Source organism: Hypomesus nipponensis, chromosome 19, assembly GCF_054491055.1.
Source record: "Hypomesus nipponensis isolate SF chromosome 19, ASM5449105v1, whole genome shotgun sequence".
In the NCBI taxonomy this organism is placed as follows: domain Eukaryota; kingdom Metazoa; phylum Chordata; class Actinopteri; order Osmeriformes; family Osmeridae; genus Hypomesus; species Hypomesus nipponensis.
In genome coordinates, this window is record NC_140379.1 from 13,433,462 (window position 1) to 13,450,477 (window position 17,016).

General features: G+C 49.4%; 1 protein-coding gene across 1 annotated transcript in view; it reads left to right on the forward strand.

The window, feature by feature from the left end:
- The window catches only part of ccdc102a (coiled-coil domain containing 102A), a 32,507-nt gene extending 17,399 nt beyond the window's left edge, over window positions 1-15,108 (forward strand). The window contains exons 4-10 of the mRNA XM_084681512.1: window positions 725-942; window positions 1,118-1,226; window positions 2,030-2,146; window positions 2,591-2,800; window positions 10,165-10,335; window positions 10,480-10,583; window positions 14,539-15,108. Coding sequence (XP_084537638.1) covers window positions 725-942; window positions 1,118-1,226; window positions 2,030-2,146; window positions 2,591-2,800; window positions 10,165-10,335; window positions 10,480-10,583; window positions 14,539-14,668 — 1,059 coding nt within the window. The 3' untranslated portion in view covers window positions 14,669-15,108. The remainder of the gene's footprint in view (window positions 1-724; window positions 943-1,117; window positions 1,227-2,029; window positions 2,147-2,590; window positions 2,801-10,164; window positions 10,336-10,479; window positions 10,584-14,538) is intronic.
- The last annotated feature ends 1,908 nt before the right edge of the window (window positions 15,109-17,016 follow it).

A 17,016-nucleotide genomic window follows, 5' to 3' on the forward strand; every position in this document is an offset into this window, starting at 1 on the left:
ATCCACACACACACACCGCTAACCAATGCTGCGAAGGTTTGGCTGAAGCAGCTGTGAATACAGATCAGTGTCATTACCAATCAGATATGACCTTCACCTAGTGGGGGCTGTGGTTTCCATGGTAACACACACCCCATTGCTTACACCACACAGGAGTGTAACCGGGAGAGCTACCCTTCGGGCATGGGTAATTATAGTGATAACTTCTCAGTTTCTCTCGTCCAGGAGCCAAAGAGAACATGGAAAATAATGACGACCTAACCTGGAGGAACAGACACACAGTCACACACACACACCCACCCACCCACCGCAGACCTCCCCTCAGACAGCCATGTGTAATAAATCAGGTTAGATAAACAGTGCTGTGAGCTGGACAGGAGGGGCCGCTCTCCGACATCCATTTCCTGTTCCTGCATTGTTCCTCTCAGCCTCAGACACGCTCTGAGTGCTTCCACATGTGGCTCAGCCCGGGCTCAGCATGGAGATGCAGCCAGCATGCACTGCTGTGAAAAGCATCTGGCGCTATCTGCTGGTGGGAGTGAACAGCTGCAGTATTCATGTGCTTTTTTTTAAACTCTGACCTAACATCATGTAACCTCTCTCTCTGTACTCCCTCCCCCAACCACCACCCCCCCCACACCCACACACACGCACGTCTCCCTCTTCCCCCTTCCCACATGCTCTCCTCCCTCCTCCTCTTCTTGTCCCCCTCCCTCCTTTCCAGGATTTGGAGTTGTTAGAGTCAGTGTTGCGGTCCAAAGGGGAGGGTCCAGACTCGTGGGACGCCCGCAGCGCCAACAGCCTGCGCTCACCGCTGAGTCGTCAGGACCGGAGTCGTCTGCTCTGGGACGACATCAGCGCGCTGGAGGAAGACTCCGGCAAGCTCAACGCTCTTCAGCTACGCCTCGACGAGTCACAGAAGGTCCTGCTGAAGGAGCGAGAGTAAGGGGTGGAGAGAGAAAAAGAGAGAAAGTTGAAAAAAGAAAGGGTGGGAGAGATTGGAAGATCTAGTTTGTGTTTGCGAATGTTGTCGTTACCTGTTGGACTCTTGCCATGCCCTCAAAGTAACCCATACCCCAATCTCTCTCTTTCTCTCCCCCTCACTCTCTCTCTCCAGAGATAAACATGCCCTCATTAAGAACATAGAGAAGCTGGAGGCAGAGCTGAGCCAGTGGAAGCTCAAATATGAAGAGCTAAACAAGACCAAGCAGGAGACCCTTAAACAGGCAAGGCTTGGATGTTTCTCTCTGCCTCTCTATACCTCTCTATCCTCCCCTACACCCCTCTAAACCCCTCTATACTCCTATACATCCATTTCAATCTCCTCTGTAACCCTCTAAACCCCTCCATACTCCTTTCTACCTCTCTGTCCGCCTCTCACCCGGCTCCCATAGAGGGTGTAGTAGCAGGAGTCTGGCTCTAGGTGGAGCTCTGAGATCAGCCAGCAGACAGACAGGCACGCTTGGCCCACGCTCGTGCAGGGCTGGTCTGTCTGTCTGTGGAGGCCGGGTGAGAAACACCCTGAATGGGACTGAGGGCACAAGAGAGGGGCTGCCGTGCGGAGGGGGCGAGAGACAGGGCAATGACGGGGTGATAGAGGGGGGAGATAAGATGGATGGAGAGCGATCAGTAATGACTGTTTAATGAGACGAGGAGTGAAGTGAAGGGCAGCAGGGCAGGTGAATCCGAAATGAGTTGAAGTTAAAGTATCTGAGGTTGAGCTGGGACAAGGTGGCCCACACAGGCGTTCACACACACTCACACACACACGCGCACAAACACACTGTGCACACAAATATATAGCTTTTTTCGGTTTTAATTATAATACATTTGGAGAGAGAGGTGGGAACACAAGGAGAGACAGAGGTGAAGACATGCAGGAAATAACCCAGGCCGGAATTGAACGCTGGCCCCTGTGTTAGCCCCCAAGACACCCAATACATACACAAATATACACACGAATGCACACCTTACCACCCAAACACACCCACGCACACACGCTCTGTGACGCTGGGACTCTGTGCCCCAGGTGAACCTGCTGAAGGAGATGCACCAGGATGAGCTGGGCCGGATGTGTGAGGACCTGGAGGATGAGCTGGGGGCCAGAACCAACATGGACAAGAAGCTGGCTGAGCTGCGGGCCGAGGTGAGCAGCGCTCCTACGGGGTTAGAGGTCTGGGCAGACTCCAAGGGTCGATGGTGTGTGTGTGTGTGTGTGTGTGTGGAGGGGGGGTAACACCAATAGGAATGAACGTAGAAAGTTTTCTTATGACAGTGTGAAGCCCCCCAGCCCCACTTCAATTGTAACATTGAAGGTGAGGTAGTCCATAACAGTCCGTGAGTCAGAGTTCTCTCTGAACACCTCTGGCACCTTTCACAGTCATTGCCTGATTTCTGTTGGCTTGCATTATTCATCTCTTCTGTTTGCCATTGATGAGAGTCCATGCATAGCTAGAAACAAATCTCTCTTGTCTCTCTTTTCTGTGTCTTCCTCTCTCCCTTCCCTTCCCACCTCCCCTACTCTCCTCATTCTTGGTCCCTCTCCCCCCCTTGTCGCCTCGTCGCCTGCCCCTCCCCCCCCCCCCTCTAGATGGAGCGTCTGCAGGTAGAGAACGCGGCGGAGTGGGGCCGGCGGGAGCGTCTGGAGACGGACAAGCTGGCGCTGGAGCGCGACAACAAGAAGCTGCGTGCGCAGACCGAGGACCTGGAGGAACAGCTGGCGCGCAAACGCCGCCAGGCCGCCAGCGCCCTCGACACCGACCTCAAGACCATCCAGACGGAGCTGTTTGAGAGGAACAAGGTGAGGGTCAGATCCCGCCGACATGCGACACATCCTCTACACCCCTCAATACCCCTTTAGACTCATCCATACCACTCTGTACTCTAAAGCCCTCACCTCTCCACCCCTCTATCCTCCTCTAAACACCTCTTTACCCTCCTATACACACACTACTCCTCAAAGCTCTATACGACTCTAGATCCTCTATACGGCTCAATTCCTCCCCTCGCTCCACGACCAACAGCCTGCTATGCCACAGCGGTGGACGCGGACAGTGTGTGTGATGGATCTGTCTCCGTGTGGCGTTGAGAGCAGCCTATCGATCGGGACGGAGAGGAAAGCACACCGAGCGATTAAGACACTGGGCCGACACACACACACACACACAGAACAAAGTGTGATTGATACCAGAATCATCTCCCGGCCCAGACCCTGGGCAAGATGGTCCACTCTGAGATTGATGCTCGCTGTCCCTCAGTAATACACACTGCCTGGGGGAGAACACAGGGAATGGGACTGCTGTATGTGTGTGTGTGTGTGTGTGTGTGTGTGTCCACTCTTTATTGTCACCCACAGTATCTCTTTGTGCACGGTCTGTCATCTTGTGTAGCATCCAACTTGTGTTATTGTTGTGTGGAAGACATCTCGAGCCCAAGCCCATCGATTGAACTGGTAAAAGAGAGAGGTATTGATACATGAGTGTCATCGCGGGCCCAACTACATGGAGAGGTGTTGATGCATGAACACAATCACAGCCTTGTGGCGTCTTCTCCAGGCTGCTGGCAGAGCTGCGTCTTCCTGCCTCCTCAGAAGGGCTAACAGCGTCAGCTCGCTCTGAGGTCTCTCTCATTAGGATTTCTCAGTTCCACCTCTCCTTTGCCTTGTAGCACACACACCTCCGCCTGTTGGGGGTGGTGTGTGTCCGTCTGTGTGTGTGTGTGTGTGTGTTTGTGTGGATGTTCCTCTGTGTGTCTGGGTGTCTGTGCGTGTATCTTTCTGTGAGTGTGTGTGTGTGTGTAAGAGTTGGACCCTTATTTTGTGGAGACAGTGTGTGACATTGGTTCTATATGCCAAGTTAGCCAACACACACGCGCACACACATGCACACACACACAGACACACACAAACACACGGTTGCCAGCATCCCCATAGAGATCTGCCTTTCCCCTCCGTTGTTCTTCCATCTGTGTGTGTGTGTGTGTGTGGGGGGGGGGGTGTCGGTGTAGTTCATTCTGAGACCTCTTTGTGCTTTCCTAGTCTCGTCTCTCCCCTGCATCAGTCTGGGAGTGTGCTGAAGGTGACAGAGGAGCCCAGCTCTAAATCCTGGTGTCTTCTACCACTCTACGTCTGCCACGCGCAGTCACCGCCATACATGACAAATACATTTACTGTAATGCAGGCTGAAGTCACCCTAGATGTGTGTGTGTGTGTTTGAGTGTGTGCGAGAGAGAGAGAATGTCTGATGAGGAAAGGGCGATGGGAGTTTACTACAGGTCATATTTTTTCCACCTTCGACGTCACAAAGACAGGATCACACCCCCCCTCAGCCCTAATGTGTTTGCACATGCGTACATGCTCGTATGCTTGTACACATGAAGGCGTGCACAAGATACATTGCTACTCCAGAAGCTATTCCCCCCTTGACACCCCCCCCCACGCCCCTCCGCACCCGTGTCCCCCATCCCTTTGCCCCCCACATCCCATTAATACTGATAAACCCACCCAGAGCCAAGACAGCCACATTAGACACACAGCTGCTCCTCTTGCACTCTGACAGCCCCCCCCCCCCCCCCCACCCACACACCACCACCACCACTGTCCCCAGGACTCAGGCCTGAGCAGCTGATCACAGATCTCTGTGATGGATGAGGCCATAGAGAGCTCTCTTCTTCGGTGTTTGGCTGCTCTGCCTGACAGATGGAGCCACTCAAACTGATGCCTATGACTAACAGGTCACATTAGCTATGTTCATTAGGACTCTAAATACTTATGCATATAAGTGTGTGTGTGTGTGTGTGTGTGTGTATGTGTGTGTGGGTATGGGTGTGTGTATGTATGCAAATGTGCTCTCCTGGTGTGTGCTGGCAACATCTGGGGTTAGTTGGTGTGAAATGATATTATAGCTTGGGCTTCTCTCTTGGTGTTTTTCCATTTAATGCCTGCTGTGAGTCAATGTGTGTGTGTGTGTCTGCTGGTGTGTGCCAGTGTGTGTGATAGAGCTGTGCCCTCCGTCAGTCTAAGTGGGCCTATTAGAGGCAGGTAGTGTGTGTGTGGTTGGGAGGAGAAAATGACAACCTACCCACTGGGTTATATATGAACACCCCCTGACACACGCTGCAGCACACACACACACACATACTGTATCCTGACACACACATACTCACATCACACACACACACAAGGACACATGCCGACACATAAGAGCACAAACATGTGCATGCACACACAGACAGCCATGCAGCTCCTAAACACGCACACTGACACACACTGACACACACAGACACACACAGACAGCCATGCAGCTCCTAAACACACACACTGACACACACTGACACACACAGACACACACAGACAGCCATGCAGCTCCTAAACACACACACTGACACACACTGACACACACAGACACACACAGACAGCCATGCAGCTCCTAAACACACACACTGACACACACACTGACACACACTGACACACACAGACACACACTGACACACACTGACACACACAGACACACACAGACACACACAGACACACACAGACAGCCATGCAGCTCCTAAACACACACACTGACACACGATGACACACACAGACACACACAGACACACACATGCAGGCTCTCAGAAGCCCAGCAGGTGGTAAATGGAAAACAACAGAGAGCAGTGCCACAAACACAGTCCTACAAGCAGAGGTAGCATGTAGGGAATCAGTGTGCCCGTGTGTGTGTGCTCTTCTCTGTGTGTGTGCATGCGTGTGTGTGCTCTTCTCTGTGTGTGTGCATGCGTGTGTGTGTGCTTATGTGTGTGTGTGCCTGCTACAGTAAGTCTGTAAGTGTTCCTGTACTGCAAAGAGAGGCACTTATCCAGATTCCAGTCAGGAGCTGAGCTAATTGAAGGCAACAGGCATTGGAGGCTGGACCACTGAGATAACTGTGTGTTTACGTGTGTGTGTGTATGTGTGTGTGTGTGTGCGTGTGTACGTGTGAGTCTGTTTTAAGTCTTCAAACATTCTCCACTGCTTTCTGAAAAGATGATGTTAATCCTCTGAGTGGAAAAGAAGACAGGAGAGAGAGAGGAAGTGGAGGGAGTGTGCTGTATGTCAGCAACATGAGAGAGAGAGAGAGGGGGGGGGGAGAGAGAGAGAGGGGGGGGAGAGAGAGAGAGAGAGGGGGGGGGAGAGAGAGAGAGAGGGGGGGAGAGAGAGAGAGAGAGAGAGCGGGGGAGAGAGAGAGAGAGAGGGGGGGGGAGAGAGAGAGAGAGAGGGGGGGGGGAGAGAGAGAGAGAGAGAGAGAGAGGGGGAGAGAGAGAGAGAGGGGGGGGGGAAAGAGAGAGAGAGGGGGGGGGAGAGAGAGGCAGGAGAAGAGAAGGTCAGAGGACAAGGCAGGGTGTACCTGCCTGAGAGAAAAGCCCACTTCCTGTGTGGACTAGCCAATGAGGAGCAGCCCCGGGAACCTCTACCTTGTGAGTTCCTGTGTGGTGTGGAAGTGACGTCTGTCTGCTGGTGTTGCAATTGGGGTAACGAGGGTGCCCTGCGGCTCGGTGCGGCGGGAAATTGGCGGTAGTTGCCGGGGGCAACCCCAAGGCTATTCACCTGCTCAGCCAATTACTGCTGGTAGTCCTGTCCTGTAACTGCTCTGCTGACTCACAAACAAACCTAGCCTGGGGCTCACTTGTAAATGTACACATACTGTACTAGTGATATGTAGTAATATATTGGTGTATATACTAGTGATACATATTTGTGGAACATATGTGATATTAGTAGGTATTTAACTTTGTGTTTCTTTATAAAATCTTGTCATTTCAAGGTACTGGCAAATCATTTTTGGTTCTGTAGCTTCCTAAGTTGAATGTATTCCTTCTGTTGTTGAACACTGATACTGTTTTTAAGTGCATTCGTTTGGAATGTGTTCAGAACGGTAGAGAACATACCAGATCAATAACCATAGTAACTGTTAGATATCTGTCATTGTTCACTAGAATCCTCGTTATCTCCTTTCTTCTCTTCCTTTACTCTCCTCTTTCTCTACTTACCTTTCCTAAATCCTCTTTCTCCTCCTCATCCCTCCAAATCTCCTTCCTTGCTCCATCCTCTTCTCCCTCCCGCTCCTCCCTCCATACTACCCATCCATCTTTCCATCCCTCTTCTCCCTCCTTCCCAACCATGTTCCATCCCTTCCATCCCTTCCATCTCTCCCTCCTTCCAAACCTCAATTTCTCCATCCCTCCCCCTCTCTCCATCCCTCCCCCTCTCCCCTCCTCACTCCCTCCACCCCTCCATCTCTCTGGCATCCAGTCTTCATAGGGTTGAGCAGTTCCTGACCAATCCCGTTGCAGCAGTGTAATAGGCCTATCTCCCCCAGGCCTTCTCATAATCAACCCAGTTCTACCGCTCAAAGCTGTTCCGTGTGTGTGTGTGTGTGTCTGTATGTCCGCATGCATGTGTGTACGCGTGTGGGATTGAATGAATTATACCCACGTTCAATATAATGAAAAAGCCAATAGGGGGTGAGGGAATATGAGGGTTTAAGAAAAAAAGAATATATATAAATATATAATCTCAGTTCTGGTTCTTTCTGTGTGTAAAGTATGTAGTATATAGTGTACATGTATGTAGTATGCACTGTAGGATACTGTTATTCCCTTGGTCTTTGTCTGTACTTCCCTGAAGAGATCAGGCTGTTCTGACTGCTCATACATGTTGACTTATTTGAGCGATTTGTGTGTGTCTGTGTGTGTGTGTGTGTGTGTGGTGTGTCTTTGTTTCATTGGAGCAGATGTTGTGGCAGACTTCAGGGTCTGTCCAGTCAAGGAGAAATATTTAACAGCCTGCCTCACGTGACACACACAAACACTCTCCAGTCAATCTAGCCCTCTTTATATATTTACAGAGACGATATGGCAGTGTTTGCCCCTGTCTAACTAGGTCTCAGAAGGGGGTTGTTAGTGCAACAGTGTAATTGTATTATCTATGACAGTTTCAATTTTCAGTTTTTATGTCTCCCTCTTTTGACTCCTTCCTTCCTCCTTCCTTCCTTTTACTTCTTCTTGATTGTATCCACATTATTGCGGCTGCAAACACACACTCTTTCAAATGTGCTTAAATCAGTCATTCTAATAAAAACTCAGGTATGTGATTATGTGGCATGCCTGCGTGTTGAAGTGTGCAGAAATGTGTGTGCGCGCGCGTGTGTTCTTCAACATAGATCATTCAGTCTATCCTCTCACATGTTTTATTGAAACCACTGTGAATCCATCTCTCCTACCATCCCCCCCTGTCTGTCAGCCTTCTATTCCTGCTCTCCTCGCTCTCTCTCTCTTTCTCTGTTCTTACACTCAGGACACTGGCTGTGTCCCTCGGTATGTTTCTCTGTGTAGGCGCTGTCACCTGTCTGTGGAGGGTTAGGGGTTAGGGGAGATCTGCTGCTGCTGGAGGTATCTGAAACCCACAACAGGGATGGGTCCCTTCAGTTTGTTGAAAAATGCATGTCCTTTGTTCCATCATACAAAAGAGATGAAGCGCTCCTTCCTGTATGGATAGGTGTGAACTAGATCTGACCCCAGTGCTGCTCAGAACTACCTTCCTCCTCTCCTCTTCTCCCCTCTTTAGCATGTTTATAATTCATTTGATTTAATCTCCTTTGTTCTTATTCAGCGTCTCTGTCCTGGACATATTTATGCCATCTTCCTCCACCCCCCTCTCCTCCCTCAATCCCCTTTTCATTCCTCCTCCCCCCTCTCCTTTCCTTATCCACCTTTCTCTCTTTTCAATCATGTACTCCTCTCCCCTCCCCCCTTTTTTATCCCCCTTCTGTATTCACCCTCCCATCCTCCCACTCTTTTTGTTTAAACAGAAAATTATTCTCTCTCTCTCTCTCTCTCTCTCTCTCTCTCTCTCTCTCTCTCTCTCTCTCTCTCTCTCTCTCTCTCTCTCTCTCTCTCTCTCTCTCTCTCTCTCTCTCTCTCTCTCTCTCTCTCTCTCTCTCTCTCTCTCTGTTGGAGAATCAGCCTATATCTTTAGAAGTCTCCTTTGAACCCTTTCCCTTGTGATATCAACACACACTATCAACCATGATGTGTGTGCAAGTGTGTGTGCAGGTGTGTGTGCAGGTGTGTGTGTGCGTGTGTGCAGGTGCGTGTGTGTGTGATGTAGCTACCCTTGACAGTCACAAGTGAGTGAGAAACATTCAATTTAAGGCAGTCGGAGAGAGACAACAGAAAAGAACACTGCCTGTTGTTTCTTTTAACGAAAGGGAACAATATTCAAACTGACAAAAAAAGGAAATTGCACTTCTCTCAGGGATTCTCTTCGGGGGGGGCTCACTCCACCCAGGTTGGCCATTATGTGAGGAATAAAACAGAACACGTCAGGTAGTCACACAGAAATATTTGTGCTTCTCTCACCTCCTCTCTGGCCTGAGGCATGCTCTGCTCTCTGGCTGTGTGGCAGCCTGCATACAACCTCCTGGTCTTCAGACTGCAGGAATTAGGGTTGAGAGAATAACACGCTAAACGTTGTTGTTGTCGAGCTCCTGGTTCCTGAAAATGCTTTGAAAAAGGCTTTCTAATGGAGGACCTTGGCACCGACCAGGGAGCTGCTGTGTTTCCGTGGCAGTGATTGGAGCTTCTTGGCTATTAGCTGAATGGGCAGTAAGTGCTCTTGAAGAGCAAGCTCTATTATTGATAAGGTGCTCAGTGTAATATCAAGTGTTCCTGAGAGGCTCTCTCACCAGGACTTCTCCTGAAGGTCTGGCCCTCATGTTTTCATCAGGCACTGACACAACAAAAATGATAGGAGGAAGACCATTTTAGTTGCATAAGACAATGTTACAGTGCAGAGTACAGTACAGTACTGTCTTATGTCAAACCTCTGCGCTCTACCTCTCGTAGGAAGGTGGCACACTGTGAGACTGACCCTCTGGTAGAGCGCACCATGGATCCCATCCTGGAGTCTGGAAAAACAAAGAAAATACATTCACCCGGCTTTGTCAGCGTTGGTTACCGTCAAACTGATTTGCGGCGATGTGGAATGGACTAACGATCTGTCACCTCCCCCCCCCCCCCCTTCTGTCTCCTCCTTCCCCCCTCCCCTCCTCCTCCTCCTCCTCCCCCCCCCCCATTTCCCCCCCCCTCCTCCTCCCCCTTCCCCCCCCCCCCCCCTCCCGTGCTCAGGAGCTGGCAGACATGCGGCATGTGCAGGCCAAGCTGAAGAAGCAGTACCAGGAGAAGACAACAGAGCTGGCACACGCCAACCGCCGCGTGGAGCAGCACGAGGCCGAGGTGAAGAAGCTCCGTCTGAGGGTGGAGGAGCTGAAGAAGGAGCTGGGGCAGGCCGAGGACGAGGTGGGTTGCGCCCACGCACGCACTCAGGCACGCAGGCACGCAGGCAGAATGATGTATTAGAGGCTTCCGGCATGGTAAAAATCCAAGAAGACAGTTGGATCATTGTGAGTCTGTGTGCGTGCGTGTCTTGTGTGTGTCTGCCAGCTGGATGAGGCCCTCAACCAGACCAGGAAGCTGCAGAGATCTCTGGATGAGCAGGTGGAACAGTCAGAGAACCTCCAGGTCCAACTGGAGCACCTGCAGTCCAGGTAGGGCTGTCACACACACACACACACACACTGCTGTCAGGACTCTGTAAGAGCTAGGTTATGTCCAGTCCCTAGCAGTGTAGCAGTGTGTCAGCTGTGCCCTACTGATGGGAGGTAGAGGAGGAGATTAGCTCACTGTGGGGCTGGTGTGTCAGCCTGTCAGCTACACTAGCTCTCACCGTAGAGTCAGTCTATCAGCTACACACCCTGCTTAACCACCACTGGCTCTTTCTGTTCTTTCTCTCTCTCTCTCTCTCTCTCTCTCTCTCTCTCTCTCTCTCTCTCTCTCTCTCTCTCTCTGTCTCTCTCTGTCTCTCTCTCTCTCTCTCTCTCTCTCTCTGACAATGCATATGTCTCTCCCTCTTTCTCTCTCTTGCCCTCTTCCCTTTTTCTCCCTTTCTAGTTCGCCCACTCTCCTTTTTTTCTGACTGCCCCCTCCTCTCTGCCATCTCTCTCTGTCTCTCTGTCTCTCTCTCCCACTCACTATACCTTATCATTCTGCCCGCGTTCCAGCTCATGCCCCCCAACAGCCAATCGCAAGCCTCTTAGCTGCAGGTTACCGTAGTAACAGAGAGTCTCTGTGCTGCTAAATGGTGCCGGCCCCCTGCAGGCCATCACAGCACTGACACGCTCGTCGCCATGGCGAAGCATTCCCACACTGGCACATTGTTTGTCCATGCACAGGTCTTCTTGGTGTGTGTGTGTAAGTATATATGTCTGAGTGTGTGTCTGATCTGTAGGTTAGACCTAGATGAGACTTGGTTTAGTTGACCCAAGATAGTCGACTAGTCCTAGTAGACCTGGGTTAGACCAGGGTTAGTAGACCTTGGTTAGACCAGGGTTAGTTGACCTGGGTTAGACAAGGGTTAGTAGACCTGGGTTAGTAGACCAGGGTTAGTAAACCTGGGTTAGACCAGGGTTAGGAGACTTTGGTTAGATCTGGGTGAGTAAGACTTGGGTTAGTAGACCTGGGTGAGACTCTCTCTACACATATTTCTCTATCATCTTATCTCTTCTGTCTCTCCTCCTTTCCTCTTCTCTCCTTTCCTCATCTCCTCTCTCCTCTTCCCCAGGGCTGTACAGTGGTGCGCTCTACCAGGCTTGCCTAGTCTATAACCATAAAGCTGATGTCTAAATCAATACTGCACAATCAGACAGGTGATCCGGGAAAGACTATGTCCCTCAGGAATTCCCCTTTAGCACCAGAGGGGGTGTGTCTGTGTGTGCACAAGTGGAGGGAAAGATCATTGGTTCAGCAAATAGGGGTTTTATTGTGGCTTGTTAGTCCTTCCTTCTCATAGATTCAACAGTGGACTGGATTAACTTGTCTGGCTCTTGTGCTCCCACACACACACACTCTCTCTCTCACACACACACATTCTCAGGACCTCTGACCTCTGAGTGTTATGGCGCTTATAACAGCGCTGAGGTCAGGGGTGCCAGCCCGACCAGGAGGGTTGAGGCATGTGTGTGTAATGGTCTGAAAGCAACACAAGGGGAGGCCCATAAGCAGACTTCTCTCTTCTCTTTCTGTGTCTCTTTCCACGTCTGTTTGGTCTCCTTCTCACAGTTTCTGTTGATCTCCATCTGTCTTTCCTCCTCTTTGTCTTTCTTTCTAATGCTCTCTTTCTTTCTCTCTCTCTGTCTGTCTCTCTCTCTCTCTCTGCCTCTGTCTCCCTCTCTACCTCTCCTTGCTTCTCTCTCTCACTGCTTCTCTTTCTCATGTGCTCTCTATATGTCAGGGTATCTAGGTAGTGGGCTGTATGATAGTGTAGTGAGACTCATGTCTTCCTGCCTTGAAGATTAGAGCCCTCATTAACCAAGACATTTATATGGCTTGTCTTGAGAATGGCAGGTTGATGGTCTACAAGTGCACTCTGGTAAAATGTTTTTGTGTGTATCTTCATATTTACCTGTGTGTGGAGGTTGATGGGTGTGTGTTTCTTTGGCCAGCCGGCATTTGGTAAGCCCCTAATGCTCTGGCCTCCACAACCAATTAGAAACTAGAGAAAATAAAGGAGGTTGTTGTGTATTGATTTTCCCTTCGCTGTAGTGGCTTTGTCTCTTTAGCACAATCAAGGGGCCGATTCAGACTGCAAATGTGATGTGTGTGTTTGTGTGTGTTTGTGTGTGTTATGCAGCTTCCACAGTTCCCTGTTGGGGATGTAAGAGCTCAAAGATGGGGTTTAAAGCTGCCAATGTTGACAGCTGTGTGTGTGTGTGTGTGTGGGGGGGGGGGTGGATGGGTGTGTGTGTGTGGTGTATGTGGGTTTACTGGAGCAGAGGTGCTGAGGCTGTAATGTGATCTAAGAGGCAGATAAAGTCAAAATGAGAAGAATGAGGAGATGGGAGAATGGAGAAAGGAAAGAAGAAGAGTGAGAGACCGAGACAGGAACAGAACGGGTGGGTTTGAGAAGAGAAGCAGCAGGAGGAGGGAAAGGAAAGGACGAGGACAGGAGAGACAGAGAGAGAGAGAGAGAGAGAGAGAGAGAGAGAGAGAGAGAGACAGAGAGAGAGAGAGAGACAGAGAGAGAGAGAGAGAGAGAGAGAGAGAGAGAGAGACAGAGAGAGATTGATCATTAAAAAAATGAGAATGCATTCAATACATTGTGGTTTAGTGTATATTAGTGTGCTAGTATGATTCTTAGATCGTTTATTAGAAAGTTAGTGACACAAGAAGGATTAGTGGCTTCTCCTGTTCTGCCGGAACCCTGGGAGTGTCAACAATCTGTCTCTCTATTTAAGTTTCATTCCTTCTTAATTATAGGACGTTGTAGCCGTCAGCCGTCCCTTGGGAGGTTTCTGGCCTGTTTGCTGCAGTCCTCTTCTCCTCTATTAGTTCCTCAAGTTTTGTGGAGAACGATGAGAGAAGCAACTGCTGCAGAATTTGATAAATGATGTCAGTATGCCTGGCGCATAATCTCTCCTCTCCTTCTGTCTCTGTCTCTGTCTCTGTCTCTCTCTCTCTCTCTCTCTCTCTCTCTCTCTCTCTCTCTCTCTCTCTCTCTCTGTCTCTCTCTCTCTCCATCTCTGTCTCTCTCTATCTTACTCTGTCTTTATGTCTGTCTTTCTCTCATTCTCTTTCTCTAGGTTGGTCTCTCCTTCTCTCTCTGCTATCCTTCCATCTCATCTCTTCACACCTCACCTTTTCCCTCCTAATCCCCTCTTACCCCCCCCCCCCCCCTCTATATGTATGAATAAGTGACTCATTCTCAGCACTGGCTGAGCTCAGTTCCTAAGTGCTGCTGTATAATTTATCTCAAAGGTGTGTGTGTGGGGGGATGAGGGCGTGTGTGTGTATGTGTGTGGCTGGGAGCGAGAGATATGTTCCATGTTTGTCTATTATAGCCTGCTCTCCATAGTCTAAAATATGATTCTGTTTTCTGATTGGCTAGTCCAATCTCTAGACCAATCATCATTAAGACTGCAGCGAGAGATCGGGACCATGCATGGATGACACACTAGAGCCCTTTACCTGTCACTCTGTCACTCTGTCACTCTGTCACTCTGGTGGTCTTACTCACTCTATCACTCTGTCACTCTGGTGGTCTTACTCACTCTATCACTCTGTCACTCCTTTTCGTCTTTTCACTCTATTCTCTTCAAGGAAGATCTCTTGTGAGTGATAGATTCCTCTATCCTGTTCAGCCTGTCTTAGCTGTGTGTTGGTGTGTCTCTCCAGACTGACAGTAGTGGACTGTGTGTTGGTGTGTCTCTCCAGACTGACAGTAGTGGACTGTGTGTTGGTGTGTCTCTCCAGACTGACAGTAGTGGACTGTGTGTTGGTGTGTCTCTCCAGACTGACAGTAGTGGACTGTGTGTTGGTGTGTCTCTCCAGACTGACAGTAGTGGACTGTGTGTTGGTGTGTCTCTCCAGACTGACAGTAGTGGACTGTGTGTTGGTGTGTCTCTCCAGACTGACAGTAGTGGACTGTGTGTTGGTGTGTCTCTCCAGACTGCGTCGGCAGCACAACCCAGGTCTGTTTGGGAAGATGAGGTCTGCTCGCTTCAGCCCCGACCACCCCGACGGCCCGGCCAGTGACCCAGAGGAAGAGGAGGAGGAGCTGCAGATACAGATCCCCTGAGACACACACACACAAACACACGCACCCACACACACTCATATTCTCCCTCTTTCTCTCCTCTCCTCCCTTTCCCCTCCAAACACACAGAGCTCTGTCCGATTGTTTGACAGATAGGTCTCTCCTCTGTCCATGAATCCCCGCTATCACACTTACCCCTGTCCTCCCTCACCTATTCTGCCCACTGCTCCTCACCCCCAGCAGCCCCTTGTCTCCCCCCCCCCCCCTATGTTGGAGAGAATGAGGGTGGGCTGGAGCACCACCTGTAGCACACACACACAAACACACCCACTCCTACATACAGATGCAAGGGGACCAAGCAGTTTCTACTGGTCATCACATATTTATGTTATTGTTATTGTTCTGTTTTTATAATTGATCTGTACCACAGTGTTTTTGTTTTGTATTTAGCTTAAATAAATGTTACTAAAATGTTATATAAACCTAATGGTCTAGCTCTTTCTTTATTATTGCTTGTCTAAAGCACACACACACACACCCACACACACACACAAACCTACATGGACAATCTCTCTCTCTCTGTCTCCTTTTCTTTGTGTGTCTCCATCTCCCTGTCTCTCCCAATTCTGACACAGGTTCACGGGAGGGGGATTGTCTCCATGGCAGCTCTCTGGAGACTGTGATGAGAGAGAATCAGAGCAGTGATAACTCAAACTCCTGGCTCTCAGCTCCCTGTTCTAGCCCACACTGGACTCCGGCTTGGCCTCCAGCACACCACTAATTATAGCAGTGTCTGTCTGTGTGTGTCTGGCTGTCAGTGTGTGTGTGTCTGTCAGTGTGTGTGTGTGTGTGTGTGGAGGGGTGTGTAGAGAGCATGTGTGTGTCTGTGCGTGTGAACCCACTCATTCAGAGAGACTTAATGAATGCTTTACCTGTCTGATTCAGCTCCATACAGGTTGGAGTTAGCGGCATTAAGATCCCAGACCAGCCAAACACATCATTCTCTTAAGACAGGCCTGGCATGTTTTGGAATGCTTTTCTTCTTCATGTTTCAGTGTGTTTTCTAGGTGGATGAAGCCATGGTCTAGAGTAGTTGGTTGGTTAATTGATTCACCATTTGCTTGAAAACGGCCTCTTCAAATGACTGATTCCCCAATAGTCTCACAAACATAGCATGATGACCAGAGGACAGTATATTTGTGGGACAGAGTGGCCCATTGAAAGATAAGATAAGATCGTTGAGATGTTTCCTCTGGGGTTGCATCTACAGCAGGAGTTGCTGACTGGTTAATCATTTTTATGTTCCACTCTCCAATGTACTATTTGTATATGTATCGTTTAATGGCATATGGGAGCTTGCTCCTTTGTCTCGTGATACAGTGTGTGTGTGTGTATGAGGGAGATAGAGAGAGAAAGAAGTACTGTTTAAAACATAAAGGTCAGGCCTGGCCTCAGACTCAAGCCTGAAGGCCTGATCTGGTAGGACTGGAACCTAGGACAGCGCAAGGAGGACAGAGAGAGACAGTAGAAAAAAGATAGAGATACAGTGAGCCAGTGAAAGACAAAGGGAGATCATTTGGGGATTACCTTTAGTATGTTGCATCAGAAATCTAGCAATCTAACCTACTGAAATATGAATAATTATTTGAGCACATGAATATGAAAATGGATGCTGAGGTACTGTAAAGCTTAAGATTGATGTGACCAGGGAAATGAATTGAAAATTATATATACATTCTTTTTCAACCCATTTCCCAATGGAGGCTGATTGCTCAGCCCTGCTAAGGGGCCAATCAGAGTGCGGAGAGTCTTCCAGAGTAGAAAAAGGAGGGAGGACAGAATGAAATAAGGAGGGGTATCGACATTTGATCACATTCATGACACAGTAAAATGAAATAGGCCACATCTCTTATGCTGATAGACATATGAGATAGAGAGACCGATGGAGAGTGGAGAGGGGGGAGAGAAACAGAGAAGGAAATAGAGGGAAGATAGAGAGAAACCGAGATGAACAGGGAGAGAGTGAATTGCCTGTTTGAAAGAGCGAAGTCTCTAACATGCTTCTCCCTTAAACACAAACACACACCTGCACATTCTCTCAGACAGCCTTCTCCCTTATCACAAAAGAAATCAATACTCATACTGTTAATGTCTTGTATTATTTTGTTACACACTATACTGTAATAGATACCATGCTGTGCTGTATCGTGAACACTACCATGTACTGTGCTGTACTTGAATGAGCTACACTACAACAGACTGTACTGTATCACATTAAACATGAATGCACTGTACCACACTGTACTGAAGCCTGCTGTAATCTACTGTATTCTTCTCTACGGCTCTAAACATGGCTCTAGACATGGCTCTAGACATGGCTGTGACAGCAA